The 19,530-nt window shown below is 41.4% G+C and overlaps 1 protein-coding gene across 4 annotated transcripts in view; it reads right to left on the reverse strand.

Annotated features, from left to right (window-relative positions):
• The window catches only part of LOC140731854 (cytochrome P450 2D17-like), a 94,623-nt gene that overhangs the window by 60,164 nt on the left and 14,929 nt on the right, over positions 1–19,530 (reverse strand). For all 4 annotated transcript variants that reach the window (XM_073053773.1, XM_073053772.1, XM_073053771.1 and 1 more), the window contains exons 2-4: positions 17,078–17,246; positions 14,287–14,439; positions 6,174–6,334 (exon numbers count right to left, since the gene is read on the reverse strand). In XM_073053773.1, the coding sequence (XP_072909874.1) occupies positions 6,174–6,334; positions 14,287–14,439; positions 17,078–17,246 (483 nt within the window). The remainder of the gene's footprint in view (positions 1–6,173; positions 6,335–14,286; positions 14,440–17,077; positions 17,247–19,530) is intronic.

The following is a 19,530-nucleotide window of genomic DNA, read 5'->3' on the forward strand; positions in this document are numbered from 1 at the left end:
TTCAGGCCTGGAGAAATGTATCTTAAGTTACAAAGAGAGGGAGGGATAGAGAGAAAAAAAGAAATGACTGCAGTCGAGTGGGGACCAAGGCTGTCCTGGCGACATAATGCTTTCAGACACAGATATATAGATAAAAATGAGGAAAGGTGGACCTCATTGTCCAGTCAGTCAGTTCATCCAAAGCAGAGGACAACAAGGTTAAAGAGCATGGACTATCAAGGCTGTAGTGGGAGAACATTTGAACTACTCAGTTAACTTGAGGAAGACCGGTGGCCTGAGCTGACAATCTGATGAAAATCTCTAAGACTTTGGTTAAGTGGGGCATCTTTTGGGCTGATGGTGTTTAAGGTGGTTTGGAACTCATTTACGTCATATGTAAGAATTGTAGGAGCGTCAATAAAATCTGTTGTAAGTTTGTTACAGTCTCGATAAATTAATTAAATTAAAGCTCCCGTCAATGGTCTTGATGCAAATCACGAATTTGAAGGAACAAAAGGGTTGGTAAAATGATTCTTATGTAGAATGTCTATGGCCCAGGGATATAAACGTAACAGAAAGTCTCAACAATTAACTTAAGAGACACATGAATGGGTTTTGCAGGAAAAGTGTATGAGCCAAGAGGAATGCTTCAATCTGACCAGAAAATGGTCAATGTGTTTTACTGGTGTTGGACAGATGTTCTTGGATAGCTCTGGCAGGAACACTTGCCGCATCACACTTGAACCAGAAATACATCAAATATTTGACTGGTTGAACGTGCAAACTATAGGGTTCCTATCCAGCCATCCCCTCTCTCTCTCATTTTAAATGATTTCCGAGGGTTTTTCCAATATGTTAAGCAGGTAGAGGTAAAATTGACTGCATATTAAGAGATGAAGAAGCCTTATAGTGGAAAAAGATTGGTCTTTTCACCTTCATGGTGTCTGAAATATTCCCAGTATTTCCTCCAAACACACCACAAGTAAACAGGAGATACAAGGACTGCAGATGCCAGGATCTGAAGCAACAAGCATTTTGCGGGAGGAACTCAGCAACCATAGGGGTAAAGGAATTGTTGATGGTTTAAGGCAAAACCCTACATCAGGTCTGAGAACGGCCCCGTCTAGAGTCACTCATGTCAGAACAACCTTAGTCCCTATCCTACTGTAACATTCTCCTGTCCCCTCTCCATCCCTTCCTCTTGTTACGTAAACCCCGTAACCAGGTAACTTACCAGCAAAGATAGATGGATCAGCTGAGTCGGATGCTACTATTTTCAAACGTTTTATTCAACAAGGGCACAAACGTATGGTTAATACAAAACATTCAGATCGTCAAAACTCAATCTAAAACACCGGTGTAACCATAATCAATCAGAAATAAGCTCTACAGTTGTCTAGGGGGTAATACTGAGTCCAACGGAAGTCTAAAGAGTCACTCAGAAGTTTGCAGGCTTTTTCCTTTATAATTTAGAAAAGATGCACACTTGCCCGTCGTCTTGGCAGAGCAAATCCTTGGAATCAGGGGAGCAGACTTCCCCGTTGTTATTTAAAAGCAGTCTTTCGTTGGTTTTAGCCACAGATTCAAATTCGGAATCTAGCGCATGTGGCTTCCTTCAAAATGGCGTCCCGCTCCCACGGGAATCGATCTCGTGTCTCCTGGGTGCGTCTGCTGGGTGCATCTGAGGTGCATCTGAGGGTCCTCCCCTCAGACCCGCCTTTATACTTCTTCACGGGATCGCAGGTGTCAATCAAGTTGCAGGTAATGCGATCTCTCTCTCAACCAGCCCACTTTGCCCGAGGGCTTTTCAGGTGGTCTCCATGAGACAATAGTCAAAGTCACCTTTATTCTGCTTCTTGGGAGAACGTGGTCTTCCGCACGTCTCTCTCTCTTGGGTCAGTTGACCCCCCTTAACTAGAGTTCTTGCGATTTTCACAAAGGAGGGGGCCAACGGCATAACACCTCCCCCCATAATGGGTTTTTAACCAGCGGTTAAAAACAGGTTGACACAGGAATTTTTTTTTTGAATCTACATACTACACAAGCTTTTCTCTTCACAGAGTACTACTGTTATACATTCAAGTCAGTATCTAAACAGGTAACAAGTACAGTGCCCCTTTCCTTTAATACCTTAACCTCATGTGCCATACTAACGCCTGGTAGCATCAAACTTCAGCTCAATAACCACCTTATTTATTTGCTTTCTTCAGCAACATAACTAAGGAGGTGTGATCTTAGCTTACATACATCTACAAAGGTTCATGCAAAAGACAAATTTTTATGTTACTTTCAAACTTAACAGTCAAGCTTCCATGGGTGTTGTCTTTATTATTCACATACTTTGTCAAAATCCCTTAAAACCGGCTTCTGCTATTTTAAAAATCGCGTCCCCATTAACCCTCGCCTCTTTTCCGGTTAATTCCCTCGTGGCGATCTTGGGCACCCTGGCGAAATAGGCTTTCGCCCGCTCCTTTCATAGGAGTTATTTTATCAGCGTGTTCCAAACTTAGACCACCCAATTCCTTAATTTTAGGCAATTTGTCGTTTTTCTCTTCAGGACCCGTCATGCTATTAGTTTCCAATTTAAGATCCGCAAGCGATCTCGCTTTGTTCAGACTTCAAATTCTGCCTTTTCACACCACACTCTGGAATAACAATAGCATGTGGGGCCCCTTTACCTTCCAACACAACCTGTAATTGATTCACAGGTTTTGTGGTACCAAGCCATTGTCTCTGTAGCCTGGTTGTTGCTTTTGATATCAGTCCAGCCTTTAAATTTTCTTCATTCAATTTGGGAACTACACATTCCCCTTTCCCTTGAGTTTCGTGACTAGGTTCAGCACCATGTGCATCCCCATCTTGGACACACTCAAACGGGACATTGGCCTCTTCCAGGCTTTCAACACCCGTACCTTTTTCAAATTCTAACGTCCCCCCCTCCTTCCAGTTACTCTCCAGGCAGCCCCCTGTTGGGGAAGGCGCAACCCTGCGAGCTGAAACAACCTCCTCGGCCATGTCAGCTGACTTCTCCACAGCAAGGATACCCTTCTCCTCTAAGACTGCCCTCATTTCACTCTCGGGACCATCGAGAACATCTTTAGAACTCTCAACTTCTCCAAACAATTCTGCCAAACCAGACAGATCAACCACGTCCAACTCTGGACGTTTTAACAGCTTTATCCGTTTCTCATCTTTATTTCCTACCTCTAGGACCTTTCTCTTCACTAAGGGGGGAGCTATCTCCTCGCCCTTACCCCCTTTTACTTTACTACCTTCCGTTTTACCACCCTCTGAACCCTCGTGGTGTAGGGTCGGTAAAAACGTCTGGGCCAATTTCAAACTGCGCGCTGTCCCAGCCGCCGCTCTCGACAGGCTGCGAGTGACCGCGCATGCGCGATAGCTCGGGGACTCCATGGGCGGGGCCTCAACTATCAGGGCGGTTCCGATCTTCCCACCCGCGAGGTCATTACCCAACAGGAGGTCCACGCCCTCCCCTGGTAATTCCGGCAGGACTCCTAGCTCCACAGGTCCCGACACCAACTCGCAATCGAGAAAGACCCTATGCAAAGGCACGACCGCGGTCTGGTTCCCGATTCCTCTCAGGGCAACCTCCCCCGTCCGAGGGCCGAAATTTAACACATTACGGCTAATTAACGATAGTTCCGCCCCCGTGTCTCTCCAAATTCGTACGGGGATGGGGGGGTCCCCTTCCCTCAAAGACACGGTTCCTTCGGAACTAAATGTCTCCCGCCCCTCCAGTACTCCATCTACCTGGGGCCCTCTTGTCAATTTCCTGATTACCACTGCACGCCCGATAGGGGTCGCTGCTCTCTCCCTCTCTGGCTCCTTTCTCGGAGCAAAGCAGTTTGATGCGATATGACCCACCTTCCCACAATTAAAACAGGTTAAACCAGGAGATCTCCAGGTCTCCTGTCTGTTATCCTCACTTTTTCTGCTAGCTCCCGGCGGGATATCCGCCTCAGCCGGCGGACTTTCCCTACCATTCTGACGGTCTCTCGGGTAACTTTTTGGCGAGGAAAACTTTGTCTTGTGGGTTAGGGCATATTCATCTGCGACCCTAGCCATCTCTGAGATGGACTGATTCGTCCTCTCATTTAAATACATTCGATCTCTTCTGGAACGCAACCTTTAAATTCCTCAATCAAAATTAACTCCCTGAGACGCCCATAGTTCTCGGCCACCTTTTCAGCTGTGCTCCAACGGTCCAAGAGCACACCCTTCTCATGGGCTAGCTCGGTATATGTTTGATTCCACCCTCTTCTTAAATTTCGGAACCTTTGTCTATACGCCTCAGGTACTAACTCGTAACCTCGGAGAATGGCCTCCTTTACTTGAGCATAATTTCCGTCCCTTTCTGGGGGCAGCGCGGCATATACCCGCTGTGCCTTCCCTCGTAACACACTTTGTAACAAACGCCACCCACTGCTCTCTGGGCCACTTTTGATTCCTTGCCACCTTCTCAAAAATCAAGAAATAACTATCAACATCCGTCTCCTCGAACGGGGGGACCAACCTCAACGCCCGACTAATATCAAACCCCTCCTCTCTCTCTTCCCCTTGAGTTCTTCGCTCTTGCTTTCGCCTGTCCAGCTCCAATTCATGGCTCCTTTGTTTCTCTTTCTCTTCTGCTTCTAGCTGCTTTAGTTTGAACACATGCTCTCTTTCCACAGCCCTTTCCTTTGCGGCTCTCTCTGCCTCTTTTTCCCTCTCAGCTCTCTCGGCTTCTTTTTCCCTCTCAGCTCTCTCGGCTTCTTTTTCCCTCTCAGCTCTCTCGGCTTCTTTTTCCCTCTCAGCTCTCTCGGCTTCTTTTTCAGCTGCTTCTACGTCTAGCTGCTTTACTTTAAGCTCATAGACCAGCCTTGCTTTCTCCAACTCTACCTGATCTGTCCCACTCGCTAATCTCTTTTCGGGGATATTTTCCAAATCCTCAGCTGCAAACACCTTTTTCCCAACGTAATGCTGGTGTATGACCCTTCGCACTTCCTGCTTTTTCATTGCTGGCTTCACCGCTGTGAGGTCTAACGCCTGCGCCAAATTTACCAAGTCTGATTTTGTAGCCTTCCCTAGCGCCTCTACCGTCGGGTCTCTCATAAATTCACCCACATCCATCTTTGCTGGTTTCCCGTCTGGCTACCTGCGTAACCAGATTTAAGTTTGGACTTACAGCCCGATTCACTGACCCTCCCGTTTGGTTTCAAATCCGGGACGAGAACCCCACTTGTTACGTAAACCCCGTAACCAGGTAACTTACCAGCAAAGATAGATGGATCAGCTGAGTCGTATGCTACTATTTTCAAACGTTTTATTCAACAAGGGCACAAACGTATGGTTAATACAAAACATTCAGATCGTCAAAACTCAATCTAAAACACCGGTGTAACCATAATCAATCAGAAATAAGCTCTACAGTTGTCTAGGGGGTAATACTGAGTCCAACGGAAGTTTAAAGAGTCACTCAGAAGTTTGCAGGCTTTTTCCTTTATAATTTAGAAAAGATGCACACTTGCCCGTCGTCTTGGCAGAGCAAATCCTTGGAATCAGGGGAGCAGACTTCCCCGTTGTTATTTAAAAGCAGTCTTTCGTTGGTTTTAGCCACAGATTCAAATTCGGAATCTAGCGCATGTGGCTTCCTTCAAAATGGCGTCCCGCTCCCACGGGAATCGATCTCGTGTCTCCTGGGTGCATCTGAGGGTCCTCCCCTCAGACCCGCCTTTATACTTCTTCACAGGATCGCAGGTGTCAATCAAGTTGCAGGTAATGCGATCTCTCTCTCAACCAGCTCACTTTGCCCGAGGGCTTTTCAGGTGGTCTCCATGAGACAATAGTCAAAGTCACCTTTATTCTGCTTCTTGGGAGAACGTGGTCTTCCGCACGTCTCTCTCTCTTGGGTCAGTTGACCCCCCTTAACTAGAGTTCTTGCAATTTTCACAAAGGAGGGGGCCAACGGCATAACACTCTGAAAATTCAAACACACTTTTCTCACTTCTCCAATCCTGAACATTAACTCCTTTTCTCCTGATGTTTCAAGTGGATGTTTTCACCCACTTGTCTTGAAGTTACATACTTTTCTTCAAGACTTTCCCACAAGTGACATTGTAAACTCCTACTAGCTCAAGCCCTAATCTCGCATTGACTGAGTTCTCCAATATCTACAAACTCTGAGTCCAGCTCACCTGACCCCAGAATCCTCCCTCCAAAACGAAAATTTCATCAATGATGTGGAGAAATTCAAGGAATTTTTTATCTTGATAATCAAAGCGATATCCAAAGACGATTGAGCAGATGATATTTGAGACTGCATTGTTTATCTTGAAATGTGGATCAAACGCAAGCCCTGAAACAATAATGATAAACTGTGAATGTTCTAGTGTAGGGATATAAGTAACAAATGTTTATTAAATATATCAATGGTATTAGATTCAGTAACTGATGTCTGGAACATAAGAAATAGGAGCAGAATTAGTATAGTTGGCCCATTGAGTCTGCCTCAGCATTCAATCTGGACTGATTTGTTTTCCTTTAACCCTATTCTCCTGACTTCTCCCCATAACCTTTGATGCCCTTACTAATTAAGTAACTAATGAAACTCCATTTTAAATATACCCAATGGCTTGGCCTCCAAAGCCATCTGTGGCAATGAATTCCGCAGATTGGCTGTGCTCTGGCTACAGAAATTCCTCCTCATCTCTGTTCTAAATGGACATCCTTCTATTTTATAACTGTACCCTCTGGACTTGGACTTCCCACTGTTGGAAAAATCTTCTGCTGGTCTTCACAATATAGGCCTTTATATGAGAATGCTTGGCAAGTTTCAACGAGACCCTCTCCCCTCATTCTTCTAAATTCCAGCAAGTACGGGTCCATAGGTATTTAAATTCTCATTGTTAACCCTTTCATTTCCAGGATCATTCTCATAAACTTCCTCTAGACCCTCTCCAATTCTAGCAGATCCTTTCTCAGATAATGGGCCCCAAACCACTCACAATACTCCAACTGTGTTCTAATCAATGCCTTATAAAGCCTCAGCATTATTCCTTGCTTTTATATTTTGGTCGATGGAAATGTATGTTAACATTACATTTGCCTTCCTTGCCACTAATTCAGAGTGCAAATTAACCTTTAAGGAACCTTGTATGAGGAGCCACCCGTCCCTTTGCACCTCTGATTTCTGAATGAGTGTTCTATTTACAAAATAGTCAGTTGGAATCATCCTATTAAGAGAAAGAAGACTTTTAAAATCATTAATCAATTCCAACCCAATATTATTTTTGCTCAAGAAACACATATCAAAATGGGCGATCAAAATAGATTTTTAAAAATGTGGAAGGGCCTTCAATTTCACACTACTTGTCAAAATAAAACAAAGGGAGTATCTATTTTTATTAAATCTAATATTTTATTCATCCAAGAAGACATTGTGTCAGATATTAATGGTAGATTTTTAATTGTTAAAGGAACAATTTGTAATAGAAAAATTGTTCTCGTTAATCTATATGGACCTAATGTAGATGATCCTTTTTCAAAAAATGTATTTGCTTTATTGTCAGATTTAAATGAATATATGTTGTTAATGGGTGGTATTTCAACTGTTGTTTAAATCCTTTGATGGACAAGAGTTCAACCAATCAGCGGCTTCCGAGTTGTTCTGCATCACTTATTAACTCTTTTTTAATTGATTTTGGTTAAAATTTGGAGAAATTTACATCCCAATGATAGAGATTATTCTTTTTTTCCATATGTTCACAAAAATATTCAAGAATCGTTTATTTTATAACTGATCCCCGATTTTTGTCCAAAGTCCAGAAATGTGAATACGATGCTATAGTTCTCTCAGATCATGCGTCTTTAAGCTTAGCTTTTGAATTGAATGATGTCGTTATTGCAAATTTGCCTTGGTGTTTTCCAGAAAATCTATTACAAAGTTCAGACTTTGTCAAATTTATTGAGACTCAGATAAAAGATTTTTTTCTTTTTAATAATACAGGAGATGTGTCAAAATTGATTATATGGGATACATTTAAAGCATATTTGTGTGGTCAGATAATTTCCTATTTAGCTAAGCTTAAGAAACAGACAAACAGACAAAAACAGAGTTAGATAAGATTTCCAAACAAATTAAAGATTTGGATAATATTTATGCAATCTCTCCTAACATTGATTTATTCAAACAAAGAGTTGAGCTCCAATCACAATATAATTTATTATTAACTAATCCTATTGAAAGAAATTTGCTTAAATTGAAAAGTCAATTTTATGTGTTTGGAGATAAAAATAATAAGCTATTAGCATCTCAATTAAAAGCAGCTAGAGCTAAAAGACAAATATTAAAAATTCGTAAGGGAGATGGCAGTTTAGCATGTAATGATGAAGATATTAATAAAATTTTTCAAGACTTTTATATTGAACTTCATAAATGGTTCCAGTTGATTCTTCTAAAATGAATGCCTTGTTTACAAAAGATTGATTTTCTTCAAATTTCTGTCAACAAACCCTTGATGCTCCTATTTCTGAAAACGAAATTCAGAAAACTATTTTTTCAATACAATCTGGTAAAGCTCCTGTACTGGATGGTTATTCTGTAGGATTTTATAAAAAATTTGAAAAATTGCTTTCTTCATATATGTTGGAAATGATTAAAGATTCATTTTTGATAGGAGAGTTACCTCCCAAATTTTATGAAGCTTCTATTTCTTTAATTCTTAAGAAAGATAAAGGCCCTACTGACTGTGCTTCATATAGACCTATTTCATTATTAAATGTGGATGCTACAATTCTTTCAAAAATAATGGCTAATCAGTTGGAGAATTTTCTAGCTAATATAATCTCTCAAGACCAAACACGTTTTGTAAAGGGCCGTTATTCCTTCTCCAATGTTCGGAGACTGTTAAATGTTATATATTCATCCTTTTCTAAGACTCCCCAATGTGTTGTCTCTCTTGATGCTGAAAAGGCATTTGACAGAGTTGAATGGAAATACTTATTTAATGTTTTACAGAAATTTGGCTTTGGTATTAATTTTAATAAGTGGATCAGAATGATATATAAAAGCCCTATTGCTACTGTTATTACTAATAATTGCAGATCTCCTTTTTTCTGGCTTTCACGGGGTATGAGACAAGGATGTCCGTTAAGTCCTTTGTTATTTAATTTGGTGCTGGAACCCTTGACTATTGCACTTCATGAAGCTAAAGATATTCATGGAATTCTCATATTTGGGACTGTTGATAAGATCTCCCTTAATGCTGATGATCTCTTAGTTTATATTTCGAATCCTGAAGAATCCATTCCTAGTTTATTGAAACTATTAAAAATGATTTTGGAAAGTTTTCAGGATATAAACTAAACCTTCATAAAAGTGAAGTATTTCCCCTAAACGATTCTGCTTCTATATATGATGACATTCCTTTTAGAGTTATGGACTCATTTAAATATTTAGGTATTATTATTACTGTTACGAAGGATGAACAGCTCTGAAGGGCAGAAGGGTGCAAGGTTGCCCATGTCCCCCTGCCCTGGGAGAATTACAAACCGTTACTGTTGCCAGGCTGCTAATGAGAGAGAAAGAGATGGAACAAAAACATACTGGGACTGGAACATTTGCTTCAGACAAGGGAGAGATAACACCAGGAAAGCGAGACTTGTTGTTCCACCATATTATGACTCCTGTAAGACTTACAGCTCCGGAGAGGGCTGTTTACTTGGTACCATTCTGTTCATTAAAATTCCTCAGTGGACAGCCGGAGTGGGCTGGTTTGATGGGCTAAGCCATTCAAAACTGATTGACACCTGAGACCCCGTGAGTAGGGATAAAAGTGAGGTCTGGGAAGACACCCCTCAGACACACCAAGAGACAAACTAGTGAGCACTGCTTAAGTGTTGGAACCCACGAGAAAAGTGTGGGGCATCGGAGACCGAACGAAGGATTGGTCAATTTTAACACACACTGTTTATAGCGAGGCCGGTGGGGGCTTGTGTGTGTGTCTACCCTTGCCTGGGTGATGAGTCCACCATAGAAGAATGGTCTAGCTAAAGGACAGAGGGGTCATACCTGAATGGCCACAACAACACATCGACGGATCAAGAAGGTAAAGGAAGGTTTGAATGACTGTAGCTGTCACTGTTTGCTCTCTCTCTCTCTCTCTCTCTCTCCCTCCAACGGTTACAACAAAAGAATCAACAACTACCTCAGCCTACATGAACTGAACTGAACTTCAGACTTTCCCACGATAATTCATTATCCCCTAGACAATGATAGAGCTTGTTTATTATTGATTATTATTATACCCACACTTTTAGGTTTAGTATTGCTAACGTGTATTATCTGTATATTTTCATTGTTGATATTGATTTGTATATTTTACTAATAAACACTGTTTTTGAAAATTGTACCAGTCTCCAACGGATACTTATATCTTTGCTGGTAAGACACCCAGTTACGGGGTACGTAACATTACTAAAAATCATAAAGACCTCTATAAAGCTAATTTGGTTCCTTTAGTGGATTTTATGAAACACTTATTTTGTAGCTGGAATCCACCTTCACTTTCATTAGCCGGCCGAATTCATGCAGTTAAAATGATGATTTTACCAAAAATTTTTATATGTATTTCAAAATATCTTTATTTTTTATCGAAGAAGTTTTTCGATCAGGTTGACTCTATTATTTCATCTTTTGTTTGGAATAATAAAAGACCAAGAATTGGTAAATATCATTTACAAAAATTAAAAAAAGATGGAGGTCTTGCTCTGTCTAATTTAAGATTGTATTATTGGGCTGTTAATATACGTTATATGTGTTTTTGGTTATATTGGGTTGATAAAAATGAACGACCACATTTGGAATTGAATGCTGTGAAACAGTTTCATTTAACCTCATTATTAGGAGCTTCTCTACCTGTACAACTGGCCAAAATTACTAATTTAAATTTATACCCTGTGATTAAGCAGTCATTATGAATTTGGTTCCAGTTTCATAATTTTTTAAATCTCAATAAAATTAAACTTTTTAGTTTAATTTATCAAAATTATTTATTTAAACCTTCATTAAGTGATCCTACCTTTCTTCTTTGGAAGAATAAAGGAGTTTATTCCTTCATGGATCTGTTCCAAGTTGAGCGGTTGATGTCTTTTGAGAAATTAGTAACTAAATACCTTCTCGTATTCACATTTCCTGCAATATCTTCAGGTCAGACACTTCTTACAAGAATATTTAAGTACTTTTCCATATATACAGGATTCTCACCCATTAGATACAATTTTTAAAATGAATCCTTTAGTGAAGGGTTTTATTGGGAAAATTTATAATTTATTGTGACAACAGCACAATTACCCTTCACTTAAGATTAAGCAAGATTGAGAGAGAGAGCTTAACATGACCTTGTTAACAGAAGATTGGTTGCGGATTTTGAAGTTGGTTGACTCTTCTTTGATCTGTGCCAGTCACTCTTTAATTCAATTTAAAATTGTACATCGTTATTATTTGACAAAGGAGAGACTGTCTAAAATGTTTCCTAATGTTGATAGTCAGTGTGACAGGTGTAAAACCGAGACAGCCACATTGACACATATGTTTTGGTCGTGTTCTGTACTGAAACATTTTTGGAGGTCTATTTTCTCTACAATTTCTAAAGTTTTAAATATTAATTTACAACCTAAGAAATTGACAGTTTTATTTGGTATAATCCCTCAATATATTCATGGTATTTCTCCCTCAGACCAACATGTAACTGCATTTGTTACATTATTGGCCAGAAGGGCTATTTTGTTGAAATGGAAAGGTGCTTCTGCTCCTACTTTGATACGATGGCTTTCTCAGGTGATGTAATGTCTTTGTTTGGAGAAAATCAGAAGTCGAACTTTTGATCCTCGATTTGATTTTGAGAAAAGGTAGAGTTCATTTGCCCGCTACTATCATCTGATTTGAGTTAGTTAATATGGTTTCCTTCCGATTTTTCTTTAAATGGATGTGAATTGGTGGATTAATGTTTTTCTTTTATGGAAGCTTGTATGATGTATAGCTCTGGAGTTGTGCTCCCAATGTGTTTTTTGTTTTTTTTCAGTTAGTAGGGTTTTTTTTCTTAGTTAGTAGGGGTTCTTTTTTTCCTTCTTTTTTCTTTCAAAGAATATTCTTAACACTTTATTTTTTCTTATTATTATTGATATATTGTTTAGCTTTGTTAATCAGTTATTTGCTAATTTAATTCTTCATTGCACATGACATATTGACTTAATGTATCTTTTTGTTGATCTTTAATAATAATTAATAAAAAAGATTTTAAAACATAAATACAACTTCATTCCACCAACCAAAGTGCATGAGTAGACTTTGCTCCATTGCTCCATCTGCTCTTTCTAGCCATTCCCCTCAACTGTGCAAGTTTTTCTGAACACCCCCTGCTTCAACACTGGCTGCCCCTCCACATATCATTGGGTCATCTGCGAACATGGCCACAAATCCATCAATGCTATCATCCAGATCACAAATGTATAACATGAAAAATAGTGGACCCAACACCACCCCCTGTGCAACGCCACTAATCCACAGGCAGTTGGTCAGAAAATGCCCCGTTATTCCCACTGTTTTCCTTCTGCCAGTCAGGCAAGATTTTGCCTGACTTCTGTGTGTCAAAGGTCACTTTAATGACCATTTTCTCAGGTCCATCACATCTAACAGTGCATTCCAGATTCCAAGTACCTGCTCCATGAGACAGACTTTCCTCGAGGCAGTCTTCATTCCTTTCCTTTTGGTTTTGTACCTGTGACCTTTCACTGCCCAGAACTTTCAGCATTTTATAAACGTTGACCAAATCTCCCCAGCTTTCTCTGAAGAAACTGCCTGACTGTTTCTGGTCTATTCTTGTAGAGATAGTCTCTTATCCCAGGAACCATTCTCATCAATATTTTCTGGAACCCTCTGTAATGGCGTCAGATGCTTCTTATATTGAAGTGACTCCAGCTGAAAACAATGGTTCAACTGAAGCCAGGCCGGAATGTTAGAAAGGTCCAGCAGCCTTTGCTGCTTTTATACATTGTGCTTCTACTGCTGAAGTTCAACATTGTTTATGTCGTATTAATCATTTTCTCAACCTACACTGCCACTTTCAATGGCATGTACCCAGAAACCCAGGTCCCCCTCTACTTCCTGTTGCCCTTTCAGAACGGAGTTCAGAATATCACTAAAGACTCTTTGGCACAGGGCCCAAGAGGCAGCAAATGGTCATTTTCTCATCCAGCTCCATTAAAGGTACAACCTTTCCCCCCACCACTCCCCCATCAAGAACATCTTCAAGAGGTGGGGCCTCAAAAAGGGGGGCATCCATCAGTAAGGACCCTCACCATCCAGGAAATGCCCTCTTCTTGTTACTACCAAGGTGGAGGAGGTACAGGACCTGATGACCCACACTCAATGATTCAAAAACAGCTTCTTCCCCTCTGACATCAGATTTCTGAATTCTCCATGAGCCCCTGAACATTACCTTGTTAATCCCATTTTTGCATTATTTATTTGTTTAAGTTATATTAACTTTCAGTCTTTTCACTGTACTGCTGGTGCAAAACAACAGGTTTCATGTCATTTAAGTTCATGATCATAAGTCTGATTCTGATTGTGATTCTTTATCCAATGAAAATCGTAGCGACCCTGAGCTTCCTGTTGCCTGGAACTTTAATTCTCCATTCCATTCCCACTCAGACTTCCTGCATGGTTTTAACAGTGAGAAATATCACCTAATGTTCTGTTTTGGCATAATGCAGCCTTCCAAGTTCAATATCAAGTTCTCCAATATCAGCGATCTCACTCCTTCTCGCTGTCTGTCCCAGAAATAGCTATTTCTGCTGGTCGGTATTTGGGCTCAGTCATTTGTATTTGAACACGTGGCTTTTCTGGGCATGTCCCCCAGTCCCACATGGACACAAATCCAAACCAATGTCACTTTAACTAATTTGGTTTTGCCTTCCCAGGGATAGTCCCTGTTCTACCTATTCCTCCCTCAGCTTCTGCACTACAGAAAACTATTATATTTTTTCTCTTCCCCAGTTCTGACAAAGAGTCTCAGAGATTAAATATCAAATGTTTCTCTTCCTGCACATGCTCGTTGACTTGCTGTGAATTATCGATATTTCCTGTTTTCCCACATATTTTATTCTACTTTGGTTTTCTCCATTCTTCCTACCAGATTGACAAACCTTCCAAATTCTTCGTGCATTTCAGTGTTGGCATAAATAAATAGTTTACTTTTCCACAGCAGTCAAGGCATCTCTTGGTTCTTTAGACAGTTTCTTTATTACCTTTCTCCTCTTCAAATGCTTTACTCAAAAATTCTGCTTCCTTCACAATTTGCAACTCCAGCGACTTCTTCCCAAGTCCAAAGTTCCTCAGCGTGGAAAGTGAGAATCTTCTCTGTTCTCTCCACCAGTTCCCATACCTTGCAAAGACGATACCTGCAGAAACAGTGGGAATTATCAGGGGCTAAGACAGCAGATGGTAAGAAACATTTCCCCATGGTAGAGGTGTCAAAAACTACAGGGCAGGAGTTTAAAGTTTATAGTGAAGGGGCAGGAAGTTTAGATGGGATCTGAGGAAAAGCTTCTCAGTCAGATGATGTTTGGAATCTGAAATGCCCTGCCTGATAGAGGGGTGGAAATAAGTTCCCAAGACATTTAAGAATTATCTACCAGAACACTTGATTCACTGAAGCATGGGAGGCGATAGGTTAGATGCTGGTAAATGGGATTGGTATAGATGGGTATTTGATGATCAGCATGGGCATGATGGGCCAAGGGGCCTGTTTCTGTGCTGTTTGACTCCATGAGTTTTGACTTTGGGCTGTGATAGTGAAACAGACACCATGCCAACAGAAATGCCAGCAGCAGAGAACAAAATGGACAACGGAAAACCCACACAGTCTTACATTCATCTTACACTGCAGATGCTGGAATCTGGAGCAACACACAATCTGCTGCAGAACTCAGTGGCTTGAGCAGCATCTGGGAGGTGGGGGATGGCAAGGAATAGTCGATGTCTTGGACCCTCCCCGGCATTCTCCCCATAATATTTAATGCCATGTCCAATCAAGAGCCTATCAAGCTCTGCCTTAGGTATACCCAATGACCTGGCCTCCACAGCTGCCTGTGGTAACAAATTCACCACTGGCTGAAGGATGCCCCTCTATCCTAAGGCTGCGCCCTCTTGTCCTAGACTCCACCACCATGGAAATGTCCTTTCCACATCTACTCTGTCTAGGCCTTTCAATATTCGAAAGGTTTCAATGAGCTCCCCCAAATCCTTCTAAGTTCTAGTGAGTACAGACTCAGAGGCATTAAACGTTCCAAGTATGATAACCCTTTCATTCCCAGAATCATCCTTGTCAACTGCCTCTGGACCCTTGCTGAGGAAGGGAATATATAACAAAATAAAAGATAAAATAATGTATTAGGAGCCACTTCAAGACCATGCAGAACATTAAATCATCAAAATAACCCAGTGAGACTCCCTTGGTCTGTCATTAAGATTATTATGTACCCCTAGGGTTCATATTTTCTGTGGACTATCACTTTAAAATGTCGGGAGAATGAGACTGGCTTTTGGACACTGAGTTGTTACAGAGAGAGAGGGACGAAGCCTGCCTTGAGATGGTGTTTATACGAACTCTAAAGCTTGTTTTGAATATACAAGGACACTGCCAACTTGTGAGTTCTTACAGAGAGAGACAACGAGCAGCTCGTGGGTCACCATGGTGACCGAGGGCAGCGTTATTTCATGGACGGCTAGTGTTCAGCATGCTTAGATAAATACATGGTCAGCTGGTTGTTAGTTTTTGGCCACTGGATGAGCTTTGTTGTGCTCACAGAAAGGTGGGTTTTGGAGGATCGATCGGGAGAATCAATTAGTGGCTCTCGCAGTGGGAAAAGGTGTGACCGGTGGGAAGTTATCAGTGTGTCCAATCCTTGCCTGGGTTGATAACTTTACCACAGAAGACGGTTTCCTTTTTGTGGTCACAGTCGGTGACTTTAATAAGTTTCAGGAGTGGAAATAGACACACCTGGAGTCTGAGTCTCCATTATAAACACTATTTTATCAGTAACTACATGATAAAGTAATATAAAACAAGATAAGGCTAACAGGTTAGCAGAGTATATGCATATATAAGAGTTCACTGAAGAAAGGCACCCCTGTGGCAAATCACTGTAGGAGTTATTTTGTATGTTGTGGAACTGGATAAGTGGCTATCATAGTTGTGTGTTTGAGGTAACATTATGGAGTCTACCTGTGTGTGATAATCCTGGCCTGGGTTGGTAGTTTTACCACTTGAAGATGGTACCTCAGTGATAAGCGACTGTTGGTGATAATCCATATGTGGATTCTGTTTGAGTATCCTGTGGCCACCACTTTGGGATGACCCGTAGCTGAATTTGGGTCTGGTACCACTTGTGTTAAAAGAATATTCGTTGAAGATCACTGTCGGTGATACTTCGTGCGTGGAGTGGAACAACTTTTTAGATAAAACCTACTGCTATTGTTATTTTGGAATATCGACGTAATTGCCTTCTCTCAACACACACCTTTGGATTACAGATCTCTCTCTCTTACCAACCACAGCAACCTCGTGCATTGAACTGACCTATCAACTTACGATGATACCATTGTAAGTCTGTATCATTTCACCACCTAAGCTGGAAGAAGTTTGGGGGAACTTTATTTACTCTCTTATATATGCATATACTCTGCTAACCTGTTTGCCTTATCTTGTTCTATATTACTTTATCATGTAGTTACTAATAAAATAGTGTTTATAATGGAAGACTCGGACTCCAGGTGTGTCCATTTCTGCTGGCCCTTTTTAACCCATTATGGGGTACGTAACAAGATGCAGTTACAGAGATCTTGGGAGAACTGGTCTCTAATATTTCTGGATACATTTGAACTAATTCCTTTGGTCGTGATGACGTCTCACCCTCCTCCCCAGTCTGGTAGTGGGGTTCACAGTGCAATGATCATTCACAGAAATCTGAAGTCCAACGATTCCCAATCCCTCCCATTGGTGCCCAGGACAGTCTCTGGTGCCCAGTTCATACTCACCTTCCCCGCTCCGCTGAAAGTGCTTCTCATATATCGCAGGGGTTGGCCTGTCAGCAAAATCTTCTGATTTTTTCACCAGAGCCTCTTTCAGGGTCTTGTAGCCACTCAGCACCACCAGGTTTGTCCATCCAAACTCTAAACTCACCACATCACCGTACTTCTTCCACAGCTGAAAGTGGACACATGATGGGAGAAAGCAGCAGGACGTTACTGCAGAATCGAATAGAGGCAGCACTATCACTCAGCTCTCTGTCAGACCCAGCACCTGTTTGTTCTGCATCCCTGCGGCTGTTAGTGCTGGGCCCCAGGGAGCTTGGCTCTCGGCCCCTGTACCATTGAATGCAACAGGGGATTCCTGTCACCGTTGTTTCCCCACTGATACATTGACATATCCACCCCAGGATGGACAGATACCAAACACTGTCACGGTAGTAAACAGAGAACAGTACAGCCCAGGAACAGACTCTCCAGCCCACACTGACCATGGCAAACAATGAAATTAAATCTCCTCTGTCATGATCCCTCTTCCACCCCCAACCCATTCACTGCATATTCATCTGTCTAACAGCCTGGTAAACACCACTATCATCTCTGCTCAATGCTGGTAGTCCAACCCATGCACTTACCACTCTGTGTAAAAAACACCTGACCCACACATCTCCTTTAAACTTTCCCCCTCTCATGTTAAGCTTATGTCCTTTAACATTTGTCACGTCTAACCTGGGAGAAAAATTCTGACTGACTACCTAATCTATGCCTCTTAAATTTATAAATTTCTATCATCTCTCCCCTCAGCCTCCAACACTCCAGAGAAATTAACCCTTCGTATGTCAATCACAACTAAGAACCTGGATAAACTTGGTGGGTTGAGCAGCACCTGCGGGAAGAAAGGAATTGCTTGATTTCAGATTGAGACCCTGCGTCACCGCTTGCTTGTTTAGTGTTGTGAAATACTGATTCTGAGGACCAAACTGCATTGGAGAGATGGCCAAGAGAATCTGCAGTCCCACAGGTCAGCATCCAAAGGTGTCCTTTAGTTAGTGGACCCAGCTCTTCACATGCCACTTGTGTGCAGCAATCCCCACGTTCTGATTCTGCATTGGCATGTTATCACTTATCCCTCCATATCTGCTTGCAGGCACCTCTGAAGTGAGTGCACACTGTTGTTCACCACTGCCTGAGCAAATGCTGCAGAGAGGCCTTACCCGTGTCCTCTGCAACTGCAGCTGAGAAACGCACTATTGCATCTTGCAGTTCAATGTCTTTGTAAGTCTGAAACTCTGGATTTTATGCTATTGTTATCAATGGAATTTCTGTTAGTTCTAGTCTGGTATCAGAAAATCACATTACTGTTTAGTCGCTCTCTTTTGTCTCTTGCCATACATCTTCCTTTCTGTTCATTCCTCTTGTTTCATGAAATGATCATAAGCAACAAGTTTTGTGGCTCACTCTTAACTTCTGAATAACATTTGGATTCCAAAAGCATCAGGATTCAACAGCGTGGCATAGTCGGCAGGATGGTTGTGAATATTTAAGGACATGGAAGAATCCCGAGTGAAAGGATAAGTTTTAGCGCACACATTTAATAGGATGTAAGACCACGCTCCTTATGTTCCAAACAGTCAAAGAATTCACCTAGTTCTTGCCTTAATACACCACCTAAAGGAAGTTTAATGGTGAAGGAAAACTCTATTACACTTTACGTTGCTCTATTACACTTATAAAGTTGCAATTTGGTGATAAAAAAGCAAGCACAAATAAATGTGTTCTGTGTAACAACAACTGTTACAGGGCAGCAGAGCATCAATAAGGTTAAAATTTTTACAAACTGGTGGTGTGGCAATCTAATTTTCATTTGATCGTCCAATTTGATAGCAAAAGCAAGCACAAATTAAGTGTTCTACACGACAAAATTAAGAAAATGGTCAAAGTTGTGAAACACAGAACAGAAAAAGGGAGATTGAAACTTTGGTTCTAATGTGTGAACAGATGACTGAGGGATTGACTTCTTATCTGAACTAAGTATTTAACTTTGACAATATTAATGTAGAAATCAGGATGAAATTTGCTTGCTAGATGTATATATGGTGTATATGGGTTTTGGTGGGTGGCCAAGTGGTTAAGGCGTTGGTCTAGTGATCTGAAGGTCGCTAGTTTGAGCCTCACCTAAGGCAGCGTGTTGTGCCCTTGAGCAAGGCATTTAACCACACATTGCTCTGTGATGACACCAGTGCCAAGCTGTATCGGCCCTTGCCCTTCCATTGGACAACATCGGTGGCGTGGAGAGGGGAGACTTGCAACACGGGCAACTGCCGGTCTCCCATACAACCCTGCCCAGGCCTGCACCCTGGAAACTTTCCAAGGCGCAAATCCGTGGTCTTTCGAAACTAACCGATGCCTGAGATATTGAAAGGGAAAGGGGTAAGCTCCAGAGAATGCCTGAGGGAAAGAAA

The sequence above is a fragment of the Hemitrygon akajei genome, chromosome 8 (assembly GCF_048418815.1).
Source record: "Hemitrygon akajei chromosome 8, sHemAka1.3, whole genome shotgun sequence".
Classification (NCBI taxonomy): domain Eukaryota; kingdom Metazoa; phylum Chordata; class Chondrichthyes; order Myliobatiformes; family Dasyatidae; genus Hemitrygon; species Hemitrygon akajei.